Source organism: Saccostrea echinata, unplaced genomic scaffold, assembly GCF_033153115.1.
Source record: "Saccostrea echinata isolate AGI-Se365-2 ecotype Australia unplaced genomic scaffold, CSIRO_AGI_Sech_v1 ptg000004l, whole genome shotgun sequence".
In the NCBI taxonomy this organism is placed as follows: Eukaryota; Metazoa; Mollusca; class Bivalvia; order Ostreida; family Ostreidae; genus Saccostrea; species Saccostrea echinata.
Genome location: NW_026889753.1, coordinates 5,882,880 through 5,904,393, shown reverse-complemented (window position 1 = coordinate 5,904,393; position 21,514 = coordinate 5,882,880). Strand labels below are relative to the sequence as shown.

The window sequence follows — 21,514 nt, the reverse complement described above, 5'->3', positions numbered from 1 at the left end:
CTTTTCTTGCATCACATTATTGCATCTTATTTGTAGTTTCGAAATATGTCAGTCCCACCGGAAACAAAAACGACAACTTCCGGTTATAAGAGAAAAACTACATAATTTGAGTATTTTACTTTCCCATAAATATCTTTTATAGATAAAGTATTTGAAACGATTTTTGAGTATGTTATTCAGACTGCAAATGTCTAGAGTAATGTCAAATATCTTTGTAAAATTCACTTCCGGTCGCACGTTTTCATATCCTCAAAATGAAAACTTCCGCCAGTGAGATCTCTGAAACGGTAAGAGATTAAGACACCAAACTTATACAAATAATAGAACTTGAAGAGTAGGCAAAACCATTTGGGTTAAGAGCATCAGCCGTCACTTCCAGTTGTCACAAGAAGTGATCAAAGAAATTGAAAATTTCAACTTTTCTCTTTTTAAATGAAACTTGCATGAAATAATTAAATCTCTTTCACAGTTTCAATATGTGTTGGTTTCACCGGAAACAAAAAATGACAACTTCCGGTTATAAGAGAAAAACAACATAATTGGGTTTTTTTAACTTTCCTATCAATATCGCCAATAGATAAAATTTTTGAAATGATTTTTATACAATTTATTAAGACTGCAAATGTCTAGAGAAATTTCAAATATCTTTGTAAAAATCACTTCCGGTCGCATGCTTTTCTGTCCCCAAAATGAGATTCTGTTCATGCAATTGCTCAATAAGACTGAAGTCTAAAACCTTCAGAACTGATAGTCAGTTATCAGTTCATCTGCATCATGTGAAAAATCGTACATGGCTGTCACTTCCGGTCGTGACAGGAAGCGATGCAAAAAAGTAAATTTTTCAAGTATTTTTGTTTCTACGGATATTTTGGACTAGCACCGAAGTAAAATATGTCATGTCCATACAAACTATTTCCGCTGAAAGTGCCAGCCGTTAAACCGGAAGTTGTTTCAAACATGAGAATTTTTTATGTAAACTTGCAGGGATGATCAGCTGTGAATAATTTAGATGCAAAATAAAATTTTTATTCCTTTGGAGCACTTCCGGCCATGAAGGAATTCTACCCTCCTATTTCATTGTGATATATTCCATAATAAGCATTTCTTTAAAGTGTGTTTTTTCCTCTGTGCGTCACTATTACTAGCACAGAATATAAATAAATAAATAAATATGTTTGCTTGCATACAATAATACAAGGATGGAGAATAGGACGGAAGACCTCTCGTTGCTCGCAACGAGTATCTAGTTTTCTTATATATTCTTATGTTGACCTCTTTATTATGGTCATATCCTTGCCCCAAGGACCATGCTTTGAAAAAAGAATGCAGGTGCAATTGATGTGGATTCCGCTGAAATGTCACATGAAAAGTGAAAAAAAATTCATTCTTTGATCCTGTAAAAGATATGATATGCCAGATTCCATGGTTTAAGAAAGATTTTTTTCCCCCTGATATCGCAGAAATGTTGAAAACCTTTGATCCTGTCAGCAAGGCTGGTTAAAAAATTGTCTGGACGAATAACTTACAAGAAAACATCAGTCCAAATGACCGCTTGAAAAAATTGCACAATTCAAAATTTTGAAAGATCAGGATCAGGGTGCTTAGGTGAGGTCACAAAAACAGCAGAGATGGCCACATGGTGACCGACAATCAAATCTGTTAAAGCAGAGACATATATCGTGTTATTTATGTCTCTCATTAAAGACTCGAACATTGTGAGATTTAATGCTGTTGAGTATAAGAAAGGGCATTTGGTGCAGTTATTTATTTTCCTCCCTGTACAAAATAAGGTACAATAAGGTATTGTACATGTATCTGGTCTGACAAAACTTTGTCTGGTTCGACAGAACTTTCCACTTTGTCAGACCAAATGCCTGATAGCGATTTCAAAATTTTGACAACTCTGTATTGTGATTTATTTGCTAAAATATGCCATGACATATATCTAGATGAGTCATTTAGTACAAAATTTGACATTTTTTAACACATTTTTCTATGAAGAATGATTACATTTAGTGTACAAAATGTGGCCCCTGATAAATTGTGAAAAATAAGTATAGATAGTAATAACGTTTAACCCCGTAAGATCAATACTGCAATTCTTCTATGTCTAATTCACAACTTTGTGAAATTACAAGAATTAAATGTCAGTAAAAACTAGAACTATCCAAAAGGGACAAATACCCCCACAGGTTTTTCAGAGAAGGTGACAAGTAATTAATACTAGTATTTGATGGATCTAAGAGGTGTTCACAATGTGTTTAAACATTTAGAGTGAAAATTTACTGGTAATTACTCATTAAGTTTTTTAATGAATGAAACTAAGGCACAGCCTAATAAAACATCAATACTTAAAATAACAATTTTTTATTACATTGAAAAAATAAATAACAATTTTTCAAGTATTTCTCTGTTGGAAAGTATGGATGCATTATTTATCCATTTCTTCTACAGTGCATATAGGTCAAGATCATGACACACCCTCAGGTCATAAGCAATCTTTGTCTGAAGTGGAAAATCCCAACATCCCAACATTATTCTTCTTAAGAAAGATACAGACTGGACATGAATTATGAACTTTTTCTGTCAGTGACCTTGAACTTGCCCAAATGACCTTGGGTCAAGGTCATGACACACCCTCAAGTCATAAGCAATCTTTGTGTAAAATGGGAACTCACCAAGTTTATCCATAAGAAAGATATGGACCAGACACGAAATATGAACTTTTTCTTTCAGAGACCTTGAACTTGCCCAAATGACCTTGGGTAGGTCATGACACATCCTCAGGTCATGAACAATCTTTGTGTAAAATGGAAACTCACCAAGTTTATCCATAAGAAGATATGGACTGGACATGAATTCTGAACTTTTTCTTTCAGTGACCTTGAACTGCCCAAATGACCTTGGGTCAAGGTCATGACACACCCTCAGGTCATAAGCAATCTTTGTGTAAAATGGGAACTCACCAAGTTTATCCATAAGAAAGATATGGACTGGACACGAAATATGAACTTTTTCTTTCAGTGACCTTGAACTTGCCCAAATGACCTTGGGTAGGTCATGACACATCCTCAGGTCATGAACATTCTTTGTGTGAAGTAGGAGATTCTAATGTTCCTCCATAAGAAAGATATGGACTGGACACGTTTGCACAGCCAGATGGATGGACGGATAGACGAATGAGGTGATTCCTATATACCCCCCCCAAACTTGGTTTGTGGGGGGTATAATAAAGAACAGAGCTGTGTTTTGTAAGAGGGGTCACTGATATTCATAAATCTCCGTTGACATTCAAGGATAGTACCATTTATAAAGTTGTAACACATGGTGAGTGCAAAATCTTTCAGTACTTTAAAACAACTGGATTGTCCTGCTGAGCATTTCGACACATAACTTAAGCATAACAAGCATTCTGAGAGTATTGCATTAGCAATACTAGTCCCCTACCAGCAAGTCTAATCTGGTTCCCGTTAAAAATTGAAAATGCCATAATTCCATCAAAAATCAATGAAGTGGAACGAAATACAAACTTGATCTATAACTCATCTAGGTAAAGTCACATACCAAAAATCAACTCAATATCTGCAAGCGTTTAGAAAAAAAATCGTGGAAAACCTTGAAAAATTCAAAAGGTCGTAATTCCGTCAAAAATCATTGAAGCGAAACGAATTGCAAGCTTGATCTGTAACTCATCAAGATACACTCATATACCAAAAATCAGCTTAATATCTGCAAGCGTTTAGAAGAAAAGTGTGGAAAACCGAGTGGGACGGACTGACAGACAGAGGGACAGACGGACAGACAGACAGACAGACAGACAGACGGACGGACAGACTCAGAGGAAACCTATAGTCCCCTCCAGTTTCACCGGTAGGAGACTAAAAACTTAAAATTACTAAATTTAACTGAAATTGCAAGCATCTACACTCTATTGTACATCCCTAAATTTTTATCTCAAGGATCACTGACCCTCTGATAAGAGAGATAACTCAAGGAACACTGACCCTCTTATAAGAGAGATAACTCAAGGATCACTGACCCTCTGACAAGAGAGATAACTCAAGGATCACTGACCCTCTGACAAGAGAGATAACTCTTACTATGATAAATGATTATTATTCCCTTAAAAAGTTGTCAAAAGTGAAGTTTTGTCAAAATTTGCACCACAGGGTACGCTGAAATTGTTCACATTCGATTATAAATTAGATTTCTTTTGGAAAATCATTATCATCAAAGCCAAATGTTTTACATGAGTGAACAAACAGATGATGAATCTAAACATCTTTCTTTTTTATACAGGATTTTCCACCTACTTTAGTGTTGCACCTCTCCGGACAGACATTGTAATGCTGTTTGGCATTAGAGTGATTTGGGTCTTGCTTGCATGTGGTACCAATACAGATTTCCTCGGGTCCACAGGACTGACAACGATTGACAGCATAACTCAGGTTAAACCCTATCAAAAGTTACAAGAAATGTAAATAATCAATAAATGACTGTGTATTCTTATTATCTGATCTGGATTTCATTTCCTTAAATTAAAACTGAATGTCTCGGACATAATACCTCTTTGGTCCTCTAAATCATCATCTGAAATAAAAAATATATATATACTTAAAAATATTAAAGGTCATCTTTATGAAAGAGCTGAGACTTTACTGACAGAATTGATCTTTGTCATTGCATGAACATGAAAAAAAAATCAACATGTTACTTACAAATACAATTTCATTGTGATACATGTAATTCTAATCTCAATTCCCTACGAATCCTTTATGTATTATTTAAAACTCATATATATAGAGTTTTAAAGTTGCTTGGCTAAGCAGGTTATACACTTTGAAAATCGAGACCTTTAAAAGAAATACAAAATGAAAGGTATACACTTTAACAACCAATGTCTATAATCACTATACCAGGGGCATAAAAAACAAGATGTCCCCATATGGCAAAACTTTCTCAATTGCAAATCAAATATGTTAGTACCCAAAGTAAGGTCTTGTCCCGAGGAATATACCAGTGAAATATTAAAGACCTAGCAGCAACCATTGAGAAGATATGGAAAAGGTTTCTCAAAAGGAAGTCAAACATCAAGGTCAAGATCAAATGGTCAAAATTTAATGGTGCCCAAGGAAAGGACTTGTCACAAGAAATACACATGTGAAATATGAAAAGCCCTAGCACCAACCATTCAAAAGATATGGCCAAGGTTAAAGTTTTTCAAAAGTAGGTCAAACTCCAAGGTCAAGGTCAAACAGTCAAAGCTGTTGGTATCCAAAGGAAGGTCTTGTCACAAGGATTACATATGTGAAGTATGAAAGCCCTAGCACCAACTGTTCAAAAGTTATGGCCAAAGTTAAAGTTGGGTAAAATTTTGTAAAACTGGGTCAAACTCCAAGGCCAAGGTCAAAAGGTCAAATATGATGGTATCCAAAGAGAGGTCTTGTCAAAAGGAATACACATGTGAAATATGAAAGCTATAGCTCCAACCAATCAAAAGTTATGAACAATATTAAAGTTTTTGCGGACCAACAGACAAACAAAACAGACAGACTGACAGACAGCTAGACGGACGGACAGGACAAATACTATATACCCCCGAATCCTCGATATGGGGGCAAAAAAAAAATCAATAATTCATCAGTTATAATCAACAATAGCTAGATTTAAGTTTTTGACTAGATTGTAGCTCTACTGGTTTGAGATAAAATGAGGAGGCCTTCTTAACCAGCTACAAGAGTACAAAGCTGCCCTCAGAGACATGAAGAATAAAGCTTATGGAGCTGCTGACCACAATCCAGTGTATTCTATTGATGTTAAAGGAAAATTCATGACATCGCAGCTCTGTTTTGACTTCCTGCCACTATGGTTTGATTTGATGTTTTATTTCTCTAGCAGAGGACACAAAAATCTAAAAACTATGAAAAAGACTTCATTGGCATTTGCAATGAAGGGAGTGAGTGTGTTAAAGAGAATGAAATTAAAAAAAAACCCAGATGCTATTATTTGAAAAATATTTACTTTGATCTATTTTCTAAACAATGATGTAATAACACAGGACTTATTACATCAGTGTAACATTTGGAAACACAATAACATTATCTACTTTCACACTGTAATCACGATCATTTAGCTGAGAACAATATTCAATTAGCAAAAGCAACATGCTGTCTAGAGCTGTCAGTAATTTATTAAAAACGCAAAAACAAGATTTCACACAGGTGATAGAGGTGGGAGAGACAGACTGCATGAATTCATGACTGGCTAATTATTTCACACACATGCATTTTTAATCCACTTATATAGGAACAAGGACTGTAGCAACTGCATTAGGATTAAAAAGGAAAGTGGGTGGACAGATAAATATACTGACTGTGATACAGTACCCAGATATTCCAATTTATTTTACAAAGAATCTCTTTTTTATTCATAACAATGGCAAACTATGGGGCACAAAAATTTAATAATTTGAGGACTGATTGCTCATTACTAACATGTAGAATTTGTCTACAATTTTTAAAGTCCTTTACATTTGATTTCTTGACCCTGAAATCCATAGGATCACATGTAAATGTAGTGAAAGAAGTGAAGTCACAGTCTAGACTGTGTCCAACCTTTAACCTTCCTTACGTATCGTGTGGTTTGAAGTGGCAGGTTTTTTGATGATATCCAGTATTAAAAACACAAATGTGCTAGCCAACTGACTGCACCATCAAACATAGTTGTGGGCTTATTACTCATTACAAACCATCATTTATTCAGTTTGTTTGCTAATATTTTCAAAGACACAATAATGTTTTTCGGATATACAATTGAACACTGATATTTTGAATACCATGGATATGTCCAATTGGAAGTTACAACTTTTTCTTTATGTATTTTAACCTCTGAGTCAATACATGTATCTCAAATCCTCAGATATCTAAAAGTTATTTTCATGGCCCCCTTCTATTCAAGATAACCAGATCTGATTATACATATATATATAACATACACTGCCTCACCCTGGGACCTGAAGCATGGATCATTCAAGGTTAGCAAATTCATTTTTGAAGGATCACATGAGAAGTTAGCCTGCTTCAGAGGAGTAAAGGAATAATTTTAACAAATGACCAACTTAGCTACACTTTGGGACCTCAAACCTTTATCCAATTTCACTATTTTGACTGGCAGTTAATTGTTTTTCAAAATCAAGCAATGTGCATGCTAAATGTCCGGAACAAACTTGAATTCTCTTCACGAAAGGATACTCTGTGCCAAGTTTGGTTGAAATTGGCCCAGTGGTTCTGAAGAAGAAGAAATTGTAAAAAGTTTACAGCGACAACAACAATGGACAAATTTTGATCAGGAAAGCTCACTTAAGCCTTGACTCAGGTGAGCTTAAGATAAGGTTAACTGAAATCATGTAAACAGTTTGCCTGCTGGATAACCAGGAGTATAGAAGATTTCTGAAGATTACACGAACTTTGATGGATTGGCCACTTCAAAGAAAAAAGCTGAAAATGTTCAAAAGTTTAATATGAACATTGGATGGATAGATGGAAACAACAATACATCAAAAGAGTGACTCAGATGTCCTAATAATTTCAAAAGTTTACAAATAACAGATGATGCAAATAGCCTGTACGTAAATTATCATGTGTTCCCAAGTTGCTTATCATTTGTAAACAGACCCAAAATAAACTTTTATTTCTCATGTACTTCCATCTTATTTTCACCATAAAAGTAGAAGAGGCTCATGGGATTTGTCACTGTTTCTCTTAATACTTAATACAAACAGCCTTGGGAATTCATAACCAACTTGGCCATACCATAGGGGCTGAACCCCTGGGCCCAGAGGACATGGATTTTATGAGAGAGCTTACTGCTCATTATACAGTAATAATCAAATAAATATACAATTTACATGCTAGTGCTCTGAGGAGTAAAGAATCCTGTGTCCCGCAGAAAATGGGAACCAAGAAAATTAAAACTTTTGTTCTTCTTCATTCAAAGATGTTAATACATACATATAAATCTGGCCAAAACTGAATCAGTTATTCCTTACAATATTCAAAAGTTAATGTACAATGATGGGAACAAATAGCAATAGATTATTCTATTCTTAGAAACCTCTGTTACATCATTCATGAAAATAAAACTTTAATATTTAGAATGCTGTGTCACAAGTGTGTTCTTGTGTTCTATAAATACAATACAGAACAGTCTATCTTTAGTGAAGATGGGAAGATTATATTTACATAAGAATCATTTGGAATGCTAGTACTAGTTTTCTGAAGAATTAAAGATAAAATTTCATGCCTTTAGAAACAATTATAATCTTTTATTTTTTTAAAATGAAGACAAAAAAAACAAACAAAAAAAACAAAAAAAACAAAAACAAAAAACAAAAATACACAATTAGGAAAGTTCCTGAGAGAGACTTAGGTGCCCTTAGCTTTGGTGCTCCCTTTCACAAATAGAGGTTAAACAACTTTGACCTGCTCCAGAAGTATCTGATTGGTTGAGAAGTAATGCTCATATGCACAGGTAAATTAGAGAGGTCATTCAAAAGATTATGATACAAGTCATTTCGAATACTCATTTCCTATAAATCCTATATCATCTATATATACATGTAAGTACACAATTTCAATTTAAGAATAACATTTTCAATATTTGTTCAAAGACAGACACACAGACAAAAGGATGGACAATGGACACTTTACCAATGCAAAGTTCACCTCGTCTTTGACCTCTAGATCTAAAAATTTACCCAAATCCATTTCATAGTAGACAGTGATTGTTCCAGTAACTGTTTGAAAGAGTTCATTCTTTTGTTCAAAGCCACAAAAAGTGCCAAGGAGTCGACTCTGTGTGTTGCTTGCATTGCTACCAGAGATAAAGTCTGGGACTCCATCAAACACCATCAAATGATTCTGTAACAATAAGGTACGGAGAACCATACAATATAACCATCTCAGACATTTCACCCCCCCCCCCCCCCCCCCCCCCCAAAAGTTTGTTTTTCAAGATGCGTGTGCAATAAGTGAAATGAATTTACACAGAACAAGAGAAAACATCACCTAACTACTGAATCATATGTGCTGTTGAAAAATGCAATGGTCACTGATATTGATGTTAAAAAACACATAAAATTTGCTCTTAAAAAAAGATTTGTTGTACAAGAGCTTCAGAGGGTGTTTGTTTATTGTTTACTGTCGTTAATTTCTGTTGAGAAAACACATATTCTGTCAAAATTTCACCATTTTTTTTTAAATATTACAACATATTACAAACATCAAATTCTATCCCAGAGCATTGCATTTCAGTAAATAACATTATGAACCAAAGATGCAAATTTCATTAATTCAAAAGAGTTTCAATCTTCCATATATTTTGTTGGTGAACATGCATGTTCCTTCATACAACTTAACTGTGTGGAAATAATTCCTACAATTTAATGAATTTACAAGGAGATTTAAAAACTTCTGAACTTTGCTGTCTTCTAGTATATTGAATTTCTAGGATTATGATATCATTTTAGCAGTCATATAAAACATCACAAAAAACTAGGGTGACATTATAATAAACACATCTTTTCCTGATCAAATAAAGTGCCCCACCACAGCATGATACGCCTGTCAAATATTGTTCAATTGTCATAAACAGTTTAGAGTGCAACAAAATCATGTCAACTTTGATACAAGGATTTCAGTGATTTTTGCATTCCTCATAATATTTGTTTATACATCTCCTGTGGTGTAGGCATTAATTACTGGTATAACAAATATTATATTATAGATCCTCAACTGGTTGTGTTAGAGCTTGACAAATGCCCATTGAAAACAAAGATTTATGAAAAGAAGAAAAAAACTTGTGTAATCTTGATGCAACATTTTTAATAAGGTCCCTGCATTACTCTTAGATTTGTAGGGACTATCTACCATAATTAAAACATTTTTTTTAAATACTTGATTTTTTTTTTTTTTAGATTTAATGTCAGACTGGTTTTTTAAAAGCTGCAATTCATACGGACAACAAGCATGCTGATTCCAATATCCCCCCCCCCCCCCCCCCGAGTATAATTAGTTTTAATTATATTATACAATATCAAATAGGTTTATTATACAATATCAAATTAATTTATTATACAATATCAAATAAGTTTTAATTACTTTTCACCAAATTCATTTTAAAAGTTAGGCTACCCAACTATTTAATCCAACACGGCTGATTCTTTTTGTCCAGTTCCCAAGAGATATAGATAACACCTGCTTGATCAGAGATGCTCTACCAGTTAGCTCCTCACACTAAACTGTTAATTTCTCTCTATTTGACGTGCAATTTTCCGTTATCAAATTCTTCTTGACCAGCACTTGATAATTACACCCATGGGAGAGGTGGAATTTCTGAGTATAATTAGTTTTAATTATATTATACAATATCAAATAGGTTTATTATACAATATCAAATTAATTTATTATACAATATCAAATAAGTTTTAATTACTTTTCACCAAATTCATTTTAAAAGTTAGGCTACCCAACTATTTAATCCAACACGGCTGATTCTTTTTGTCCAGTTCCCAAGAGATATAGATAACACCTGCTTGATCAGAGATGCTCTACCAGTTAGCTCCTCACACTAAACTCCTTAATTTCTCTCTAATTTGACATGCAATTTTGTGCAATTTTCCGTTATCAAATTCTTCTTGACCAGCGCTTGATAATTACACCCATGGGAGAGGTGGAATTTCTCTTGTAACATTACATTTGTTATAGTAGATTGCTGTAAAGTATATATGAAAAAAATAAGTATTTTCTTGATTTAACATTTTTTTAATAAGAATACTGCAACACTCTTTCATTTTTTGGGATTGTGTAATCTAATAGTAAAAAGACAGTTTTTTTTTTTAAATTTCACTTAAATTGAAGGTCACACTGACCTTGAAATAGGTCGTGACACACCTTCTACCTGAGATGCATAAACTAGCCAAGTTTGATGATTCTAAGTCCAATAGTTTTCTAGTTATGAGCCAGACAGGATTTTTCCATAATTGGCCATAGCATCTTCATTAAAGGTCAGAGCGACCTACTTTTAGTGTGCGACACACCTTCTACCCAAGAAGTATCAGCTGACAAAGTTTGATAATCCTAGCCCTAATAGTATTAAAGTTATGAGCCGGACACGAGAAAAGCTAACAGACAGACAGACGGACGGACATGAACGCCATAACATAATACATCCCGTCTAAAGACGGGCGTATAAAAATCTCAAATAATGCACAGTTTATCAAGCAATGTTCAGAATTTTTTAAATGTCCCCAGTATATGAATAAACAATTGATTTCTCCTATGTCAAACTCTTACACTTCATTGTTAATGATTTTATTGATAACTGACATCTACACAGGAAAGAAACAACTTTTTTTTTAAAATTACCAAAATTTTTATTACATACTTACACCCCAATATCATTTTACTCACCTTTCTACAAAGTGTGGCAATTCCATCCACCATCAGTGAAAAAGTTGTCCTGGAGCTGGCCTTATCTGGTGCATTGATGATCCACAGACAATGAAGGTTCTTGCTTTTTGTAGAAGTTGCTGGTAACTGCAATCCTAGGGAACCCTCAGCTTGTTCTATTACAATTCTACCTTTACAAGCTCTGTAGCATTTTCCCCCATCTCTGTATAAATAATGTCAATTTCATTAGGTCAGCAATATCTTAAATCACAGTTATCAACTGTCCTAAATATTCCATCATTCACTGAATAAGATATTCTGTAAATCTAGGAAATCAGAGATATTAAAGCTTGACTTCACAAATGTCCATTAGTAAGGCTAAGTCTTACACCAAATGATTGTTCAGTAAGATCAATTTATTACATGTATCAAGTTCATCATAATAGGATTTCATTAAGCAGCTAAAAAATTTCAATTCACTTCACTTGCAGCATCAGTTAATATGTATCTCTAGATGTATCATCCATGCAAGTTTGGTTGAACAATAATGCAGACTTGATACTTACTCAGGTGAGCCATAGTGGCCTGGTGAGCAGTGCTGACACACCAGTCCCTCTGTATTCCCAGTACAGTAACATTCTCCCGTTACATTGTTACAAATTCCCTTAGTGACATCTCCATGCTGATTACAGCTACATTTGTGGCAACCTGAAATATTTTACAGGAATAAGCCACATTTTTGACTGTTTAGTAGGATTTCCATTGAAATCATCATTTTCTATATTATGATAAAGAACAGAAAAGATTTTATATCATGCTAAATAAATGCACTGCCCCCCCCCCCCTTTTTTTGATATTACAAAAGTTTTTAAGTTTTGAAGATTGACATACCGTAGGTCAAATTTTAAACTTTCCTACTCATGTGGGTGGATCAAGATAAACATTCATAAAGGTGCATGACACTTTTACAAAATTTTTACCTTCAGCTGGGTTACCATAGTAACCAAACTGGCACTTTTCACAGAACTCTCCATCAGTGAAGTCCTGACACTTGTCACACTGTCGAAGACCATTGTGACAAGTACTGTGGAAGTTACAGCCACAGTTGATGCTGCAGTCTTCTCCTGTCCATCCCAGGTCACAATCACACTCATAGTCTGGGGCCCCTGAACAAACGCCATTTACACAGTCATGGTAACACCTAGAAATAAAGATGTGTTCAGCAAGTGATCAGAGGAAAATTCTTAATATTGTAATTGTTGGAAAAAAAAAACAAGATATCTATAGTTATCATGCTTATAGATATTTTTACAGTCTTTGCAAACAGCTATTCACAAATCAAGAATTTCAAAAATAGTTCCATCTATTTTAAGTTTTATTGCAGTCATTTCTCAACATTTTAACAATCTTGACAACATTTATTACCCCCATATTGCATTTTCTAATTTACAAAACAATTCCATATTAATGTGGAAGTAAGCCACGTACGTAGGTTCACAGTAAGTTCCATTTCCTTTGTACCCTCTCCGACAATGACATTCGTAGGAATCTTCTGGTCCCTGCTTATTTATGCACTCTGCTTTGTCATGACATTTATGGAGACCCAGGCGACACTCGTCAACATCCAAACACTGGTGGTAAGTCCAGTTAGTATAGCCGCTAAAGGTCAGGTTTGTTGTATCAGAGTGATCCCTTACTATGACATCACAAGGTCCCTCAGAGGGTCCTATCAAGACAAAAGTACACAGATAACTTCAAAATTGGAGGTATTTCAAGTAAATGTACCTATGTCACGTGTACTTGTTACTAGGGATGTGCAATTTTATCGGTATACTGGTATACTGTATAGGGGATTAATTTCACGGGTTGTAATTTTCACGTTTTTCTCCCCTCGGACAAGATCGCGGTTTGTTGAATTCGCGGAATTATATAATATTATATATTTTATATAATAAAAGTTACCTCCCTTATGGCGTGTAAAACGTTGCTTTATTCGATAATCTTGTGATGTATATTCAAAATCTTGTGATGTATGTTCAAAATAAGCAACGTTTTACACGCCATACTCCCTTTTCTATATCCGTTTAATCCACAGCATAGCTAAAATGATATTAATCAGTGTGATGTATTCACTTCACGAACAAAACGGTAGGTTTATATAAAATAGTTATACTACTATTTAATAATTAATTGACGATTAATTAAGACAAGTGTAGTGATTAAAAGCCCTCAACTATAAACGTCGAATGACTTTCCTATGTGCTATTACGATGAGTGCATATACACCCCGCGGCGAAAAAATCCTTCCACATCTTCAGCAAGTTCGATAGTTATTTGAATGATTTTTTTAACCAAAATGTCGATAGAAACTAATGCGCATGATAATGCAGGTAACACGTACATGTAGTAACATTAGTTACGCACGGGTAATCAAAACCCATGACCCACGTGTTTTGATTTATGAAACATGTAGCGTTGGCTATTAAAACAAAACGGCTTTTTAACAAATACATGTTATTATCTGCTGATTTGAATTAAAGTAAAGCGTGATAATTAAAATAATTGAATGACAAGTACTACTCGTAATTACCGAAGGACCATATACTGCACGTATATATACCTATAGTAGTATATTCTCAAATTTCCAAATAAAACATGGAAGTTACTGAAAACTTATTCACTGTTTCTTGAATTCACGGATTTATTAACACCGTGAATATAGCGAATATTAACACCGCGAGTTATTTTCCCCCTATACAGTATCGTGATTTTTTTTATTGCATGATACGTATCGTGATATGGAGACTACCATACCAGTATTTAGGCACATAGTTATAAATTCCAGAAATTATTCAATTATTGTTCAATCTTTCAAATTACAATTATAGGAAGTATAAAAAATGTTGAAAATGGTAAAAGAACGGCATCTCAGCATCCAAACATGTTTTATATTATGAAAATGAAAAATGAAAAGAAAGTAATGTTTTTCCAGCATATATTTAGGGAAAATTATGAATATTCATTTAAAATCATTGTAAAACTTGCTGGTAAAAATATCATATTTATATCATGATATTTTAAGGAAAAAAATTGTGATATATCGCGATACAGAATTTTTTGGTGATACCCATCCCTACTTGTTACCTGCAAACCCTCCATCCACACATTTTCCAATCTTTGGGTTGTCAGCATCTCCACACCATCCACACCCAAACCTCTCCAAACAGGAAGTACAATTTGTTCTGGTGGAGCAATCCATACAGGAGTGTTTCTGTTTGCCATCATAGTCGACCCAATCCAGACATTTTCCATGAATAAAATGAGAACTGTAGTGGTTGAATGGGAAGCAGGTCTTGGTTGTCTCACACCAAAAGCACTCGTTAAGTTCAGCAATGCAGGTGGAACAGTTTGTTTTTCTGAAAATAATAAACTGTATTGTTTAGGCTAAAAAAAATTAATCAATAGTTTCTTAGGCACCGCCGCATCAGGTCAAAAACTGCCGCACTGATCAATTTTATTGACATTTTGAAAAGGGAAATAACTCAATTTTCTATTTTTCGAAGTTGAAAAAGAAAATCGAGTTATTCCCCTTTTCATAAATGCTAATAGATAGACGTTTTTATTAGATAAACAATATATTTCTTGTTAATACTGTATTTTATGAATTAACTTTTAAACAAATGTTTGGAATTACATTATTTAAAGTTGAATACATATTATAATTAATGTAAGAGAGCAAAAAAAGTAAGAATAAGTTGATATCATCATTTTGTTGAACAACTGACATGAAAAAAAGGTATAATACCTGCTTCAAAAAAAAAAAAAAAAAAAAAAAAAAAAAACAGAACCTGCCTGCCACATTGAATTTTGAAATTTTTGGCCTGAGAAACTATTAATTAATTTTATTTGGCCTTAGTTCCATGAAACAAGAGGCCCATGGGCCACATCGCTCACCTGAGTAACTTTGGCCATGCTGTCCTTACCAGATTCCCCCCCCCCCCCCTTGTAATACCTATTGTGGCCCCGCCCTACCCCGGGGGGTCCTGTTTGAACAATTTAGAATCTACATTACCCAAGGATGCTTCCACATAAGTTTCAGCTTTTCTGGCCCAGTGGTTCTTGAGAAGAAGATTTTTAAAGATTTATTCCTCTATATGTCAATGTAAAACTTGGATTCCCTATTGTGGCCCCGCCCTACACCCGGGGGTCATGATTTTAACAATTTAGAATCTATACTATCCCAGGATGCTTCCACATAAGTTTCAGCTTTTCTGGACCAGTGGTTCTTGAGAAGAAGATTTTTAAAGATTTTTCCTATATATTTCAATGTAAAACTTGGATTCCCTATTGTGGCCCCGCCCTACCCCCGGGGGTCATGATTTTAACAATTTAGAATCTACACTACCCAAGGATGCTTCCACATAAGTTTCAGCTTTTCTGGCCCAGTGGTTCTTGAGAAGAAGATTTTTAAAGATTTTCCCTATATATTTCAATGTAAAACTTGGATTCCCTATTGTGGCCCCGCCCTACCCCCAGGGGTCATGATTTTAAGAATTTAGAATCTACACTACCCAAGGATGCTTCCACATAAGTTTCAGCTTTTCTGTCCCAGTGGTTCTTGAGAAGAAGATTTTTAAAGATTTTTCCTATATATTGCAGTGTAAAACTTGGATTCCCTATTGTGGCCCCGCCCTACCCCCGGGGGTCATGATTTTAACAATTAAGAATCTACACTACCCAAGGATGCTTCCACATAGGTTTCAGCTTTTCTGTCCCAGTGGTTCTTGAGAAGAAGATTTTTAAAGATTTTCCCTATATATTTCAATGTAAAACTTGGATTCCCTATTGTGGCCCCGCCCTACCCCCGGGGGTCATGATTTTAACAATTTAGAATCTATACTATCCCAGGATGCTTCCATATAAATTTCAGCTTTTCTGGCCCAGTGGTTCTTGAGAAGAAGATTTTTAAAGATTTATTCCTCTATATGTCAATGTAAAACTTGGATTCCCTATTGTGGCCCCGCCCTACCCCCGGGGGTCATGATTTAAACAATTTAGAATCTATACTATCCCAGGATGCTTCCACGTATGTTTCAGCTTTTCTGGCCCAGTGGTTCTTGAGAAGAAGATTTTTAAAGATTTTTCCTATATATTTCAATGTAAAACTTGGATTCCCTATTGTGGCCCCGCCCTACCCCCGGGGGTCATGATTTTAACAATTTAGAATCTACACTACCCAAGGATGCTTCCACATAAGTTTCAGCTTTTCTGGCCCAGTGGTTCTTGAGAAGAAGATTTTTTAATGACCCCACCCTAATTTTGTCTTTTCTTGATTATCTCCCCTTGTAAGGGAACTTGGCCCTTTATTTTAACAATTTAAACTCCCCATCACCCAGGGATACTTTGTACCAAGTTTGGTTAAAATTGGCCCAGTGGTTCTTGAGAAGAAGTTGAAAATGTGAAAAGTTTACAGACGGACGGACGGACAGACGGACAGACGGACGGACGGACGACGGACAACGGGTGATCAGAAAAGCTCACTTGAGCTTTCAGCTCAGGTGAGCTAAAAAGTATATGTGTGAAATATAAAATTACTGGTATTGCATAGAACATACTATTACATTTTTAACAGTGAAATACTGTTTCATCTGTTGAATAAAATTGATATTTTCACTGACACTGTTATTTTCATAGAGTGAATTAAACAAATTCATGACAAAAATTCTCTTAATAGTGTTGTATAAAACAAATCTGAATTAACAATTCGTTATTGATTTGGGAAAAAATATTAGCATCTAGGTCTCTGTGACATCACAAAATATTCAGATTTCCCATTATTTTTTGGTTTGAACATATTTTATTGTAATTAATAAATACAATGGGATTGGGCACAAGTTCTGAAAACTTATTACGCCCTCTCCCTTTTTTAAAGAGAGAAAAACAAGAATTTTGTTCAATTTTGACTTAAGTTTCAATAGAGCACAAATTTGCTTGGGAACTATTTTCACACATTTCATTGATATTATCATTCTACACATTATATCAAAAGATGGGAGTCTGAGCAGACCTTAGCTCAATATTTTCCAATCAAATTATCAAGGTAAAATGCACTTTTTTCTTTTGAAATGTTGAATTTACATCATTTTTTAATGTCATATCTAAGTCATGATGTCACGATGGATGAAAATGTTTAATGCTTTTAAGTCTACATATATCTCCCCTGGTTTAGAACATAATTTGAGATTTCCCCATCAAAATGTGATTCTGAGGGCAGATATTAGCCATTACTGACTATAGTCCTTTTGTTTGTGTGGGTTGAGCTTGGGGAGGAGGGATTAATCTTTAGTGTGTGGGATGCTGTAGTGATTCAAATATGCTAATGAACAGAAATTTCCACCAGTCATCTCCATTTAATTAGACAGATATTAATAACAACTATGGACAGTCATTGACTGGCTCTACAGGAAGTCTGTACTCCCACAGGGCTGAAATTTCTCTGTAAATTACAGAGGTGTAAATACAAACTGAACAAGAATGATGTTTAAGGAAATTACAGAACACTTCACAGTTGTACGATTTATAGTAAATGTAAAAAGTTCATATCTACAGCACTTTAGTACATGTATATATTATTTTTACCACTTAAGGCCACAATTAAAATATTGTTGGTTTGGCGTTGCCGACTTAGTCTTTATACGTTTGGGTCGGTAGGTAGGGAAAATATTTTTCTTTATTTAAATTTCAGAAATGGTACATGTTGTTAGTATCCGAACGTCATGGGTTTCCGATAGTTTACCAACAACCACAGTCCGAATGGATTCTCAGTTTTGTCATTGATTTTAAAACCCTATTAGTTTTAAACTTTAATGTACATAGTAATAAAAATCAGTGTAAATTCGAATCATGTGCACGAATCCAAGCATGGCAGCTAGACTAGCAAATCAGACAGGACATTGTACCGTGAAATTTCTATTTCGAACTGGCATATCTTATTCATCAGTTTACTTTTAGAACCACATTACCACAGAGAGTCATGCCATCAACTTCTGTTATACCGAGTTTACATTTTACCGCTTTCGACAGCCATGCTTGGATTCGTGATACGCATTTATTCAACATCACATAGACGCTTACAAATGAAAACTGTTTGATCAATCAAGCGTTTACATGATTCTTTCCCATTCTGTATATATTACGCAAATGTACAAACAACTAAATCTGGATGATAACGAAATAAAAATTATGATCAGTATTTGTTGAAAAAATTCTTCGGACCGCACCGATTTTTGTGAGTCGGCCGGCAACGCCAAACAAAGCTAATTTTATTTTTGGCCTAATAAGTATCTTAGTTACTTCCATTGTCTACAGTATAATCATGATAATTTATGATGCACCTAAGTTGGTAAAATTGTTAGTCATGTAACGGTCATTTCCAAAATGTTTTACTGAACAAACAATAATGTGCGAGTTCTATGAAGAATTTTCATATTCAGTTGAATACTGGTATTGAAATGGGAGATTTAAGATTTTTCAAGAATTTCTTAAGAACTTCTCACTGATTGAGTCAAAATTGAACAAAATTCATGCATTTTCCTCTCTTTTTAAAAAACAAATGAGCTCAAAAGTTTGTGATGTCAAAGAGACAAAAATGCTATTATTTTTTCCCCAATCAATAATGGATATTGTCAGATTTGTTTTAAACAATATATATAATTGTGCACATTTCAAGAGGTTATCAAAATTTGACTTTAATGGGGGCAGGGATATGCCTTTATCGTACATAGTTCTGTAAGAAATTTACAGGCCTTCTTCAAACAGTGTATCACTATGAAGTCATGCATGCACATTATAAATATTTAGCAATTCATATGGAGTTTCAAAATGTAAATATCTTAACAAAATAAGAATTTTTAAAAAAATTTACAAAATCTCATACTTACTGATGACACGGCATTCTACATTTGTTGGGATCCGTCACAGTGCCAGAGTCAAAACGTCCACGGCGATGACACTGCTCTTTAACATGTTTCCACTCACACAGAACATCCTATAAACAATACATTGGCAAAATTAGTAGGTCCTTAACCTTCTCATTTAAAAGGTCATAAAATTAGCTGGATCACAAAATTATAAATCACTACCTTCTCTCCCCCCCCCCCCCAAGAAAAAAATATACCAACTCTTGCAAATTCTTAAAGTGACATGCTAATAGTCTTTATAATAATAACAGGTGATGCTCTATCTCTGGAAAATCAAGGGAACTAAAAAAAAACATAGGGAGATCTTGAGTTCAAAAGGTCAAGAGTCAGAAAATCTTGTTTTTTTTATTTTTTATTTTTTTTTATAGTTTCCAATATATAAGATGTGTTTGTGAAACACTGGTTGACGCCCCCCATATGGCAGCTCATAGACAAGGTGAAAGTTCTTTTAAAAGTAGGCCAAACTCAAAGGTCAATGTCATGAGGTAAAAAATGTTGATACTAAAAAAAGATCTTCTTACAAGGAATATACTTGTAAAATATGAAAGCCCTAGCACCAACAGCTCAAAAGTTTGGCCAAGATTGAAGTATAGGTCAAACCCTAAGGTCAAGGTCAGGATGTCAATAATGTTGGTAGGTTTTGTCACAAAAAAATACACATGTGAAATATCAAAGCCCTAGTACCTACCATTCAGAAGTTATGGCCAAGGTTGGTTTTTCAAATGTAGGTCAAAACTCCAAGGTCAAGGTCAGGAGGTCCCCCCTCCCCATTCCAATGGCAATGATAAGAATCAACTAACTGAAACTTACCTTAGAACAGGACAGGCAATCCACATAATCAGGACATCTAGAGCACTCAGTAGGATGGGTAATCAAAAGCATGTCCTGGTCAGGGCCACACCAGGCTGAAGAAGAGTTGTCCCCCTTTCTGACACATTGGTCAGTGTTGGGACACCATCCACAGCTGGCATCAGTCATACAGGACAGACAGTTGGTGTAATTACTACATACATCACTGGAAAACAGAAAGCAGGCTTCAGATGTTCGGTCAGACTTCCTACTCTATTTCCTACCACTTTATCTCTATTACATCTTACCATTCATCCCTTCTTCTGCCATCACCTTTTTTTCACAGCATACATTTCCTGTTATCTTTTACTTTTAATCATTTCTCTTTCTAATATGTTAATTTATTTAACCACTTCTTTTATATCATTATCATCCCAAAACATCATAAAAACAAGATGTGTTTGTGAAACACTATGCCCCCGATGGTAACACAATTCTGGAGTGGGACGTAGACTACAGTGCAATAGTTATGGCCAATGTTAAAGTTTTTCAAATGTAGGTCAAAGGTCACAGTTGAGGTCACATGATCAAAAATTTCTGTACCAATGGAAAGGTCTTGTCATAATGAACACTCATGTCAAATATTAAAGCCTTACCCTTGACAGTGCAATAGTTATGGGCTAGGTTAAAGTTGACAACAAACAGACAGACAGGACAAAAACAATATACCCCCGGGATCTTTCAATCCAGGGGCATAAAAAGTTAAAAATAGATTTTGTCTTTATTTAGGGAGAGCTTTAACTATATGAGAAGAATATTAATTCCTTTGTATGTTACTGTAACATAGCTGCTTGGTGTGACAAAAAGAGCAATCCCCACTTCCCCTTCCCTCAGTGTGAAGGACTTGATAATCCCAAATCAATCACTTTAGTGTAACAACAAAGTCCCATCTGTGAAACATTCCCCAATCAATCACTCCAGTGTAACAACAAATACCCACATGTGAAACACTTCCCTCATCAATCACTGTAGTGCAACAACAAATTCCCACCTTTGAAGCATTTCCCAAATCAATCAATCTAGTTAATAACAAATTCCCACATGTAAAACAATCCCTAATCAATCACATATTCCCACATGTGAAACACTTTCCTAATCAATTACTCAGTGTAACAACAAATTCCCACCTATGAAACATTTTAGAAATCAATCAATCTTTCTAGTGAAACAACAAATTCAAACCAGCAAAACATTTCCTCAATCAATCCCTCTAGTGTAAACAATCTCTTACCTGTAAAA

General features: G+C 34.7%; 1 protein-coding gene across 1 annotated transcript in view; it reads right to left on the bottom strand.

The window, feature by feature from the left end:
* The window catches only part of LOC133179077 (multiple epidermal growth factor-like domains protein 8), a 67,680-nt gene that overhangs the window by 28,053 nt on the left and 18,113 nt on the right, over positions 1-21,514 (bottom strand). The window contains exons 10-19 of the mRNA XM_061313798.1: positions 20,237-20,441; positions 19,388-19,494; positions 14,592-14,863; positions 12,936-13,173; positions 12,428-12,648; positions 12,014-12,155; positions 11,469-11,670; positions 8,756-8,918; positions 4,567-4,590; positions 4,314-4,456 (exon numbers count right to left, since the gene is read on the bottom strand). Coding sequence (XP_061169782.1) covers positions 4,314-4,456; positions 4,567-4,590; positions 8,756-8,918; positions 11,469-11,670; positions 12,014-12,155; positions 12,428-12,648; positions 12,936-13,173; positions 14,592-14,863; positions 19,388-19,494; positions 20,237-20,441 — 1,717 coding nt within the window. The remainder of the gene's footprint in view (positions 1-4,313; positions 4,457-4,566; positions 4,591-8,755; positions 8,919-11,468; positions 11,671-12,013; positions 12,156-12,427; positions 12,649-12,935; positions 13,174-14,591; positions 14,864-19,387; positions 19,495-20,236; positions 20,442-21,514) is intronic.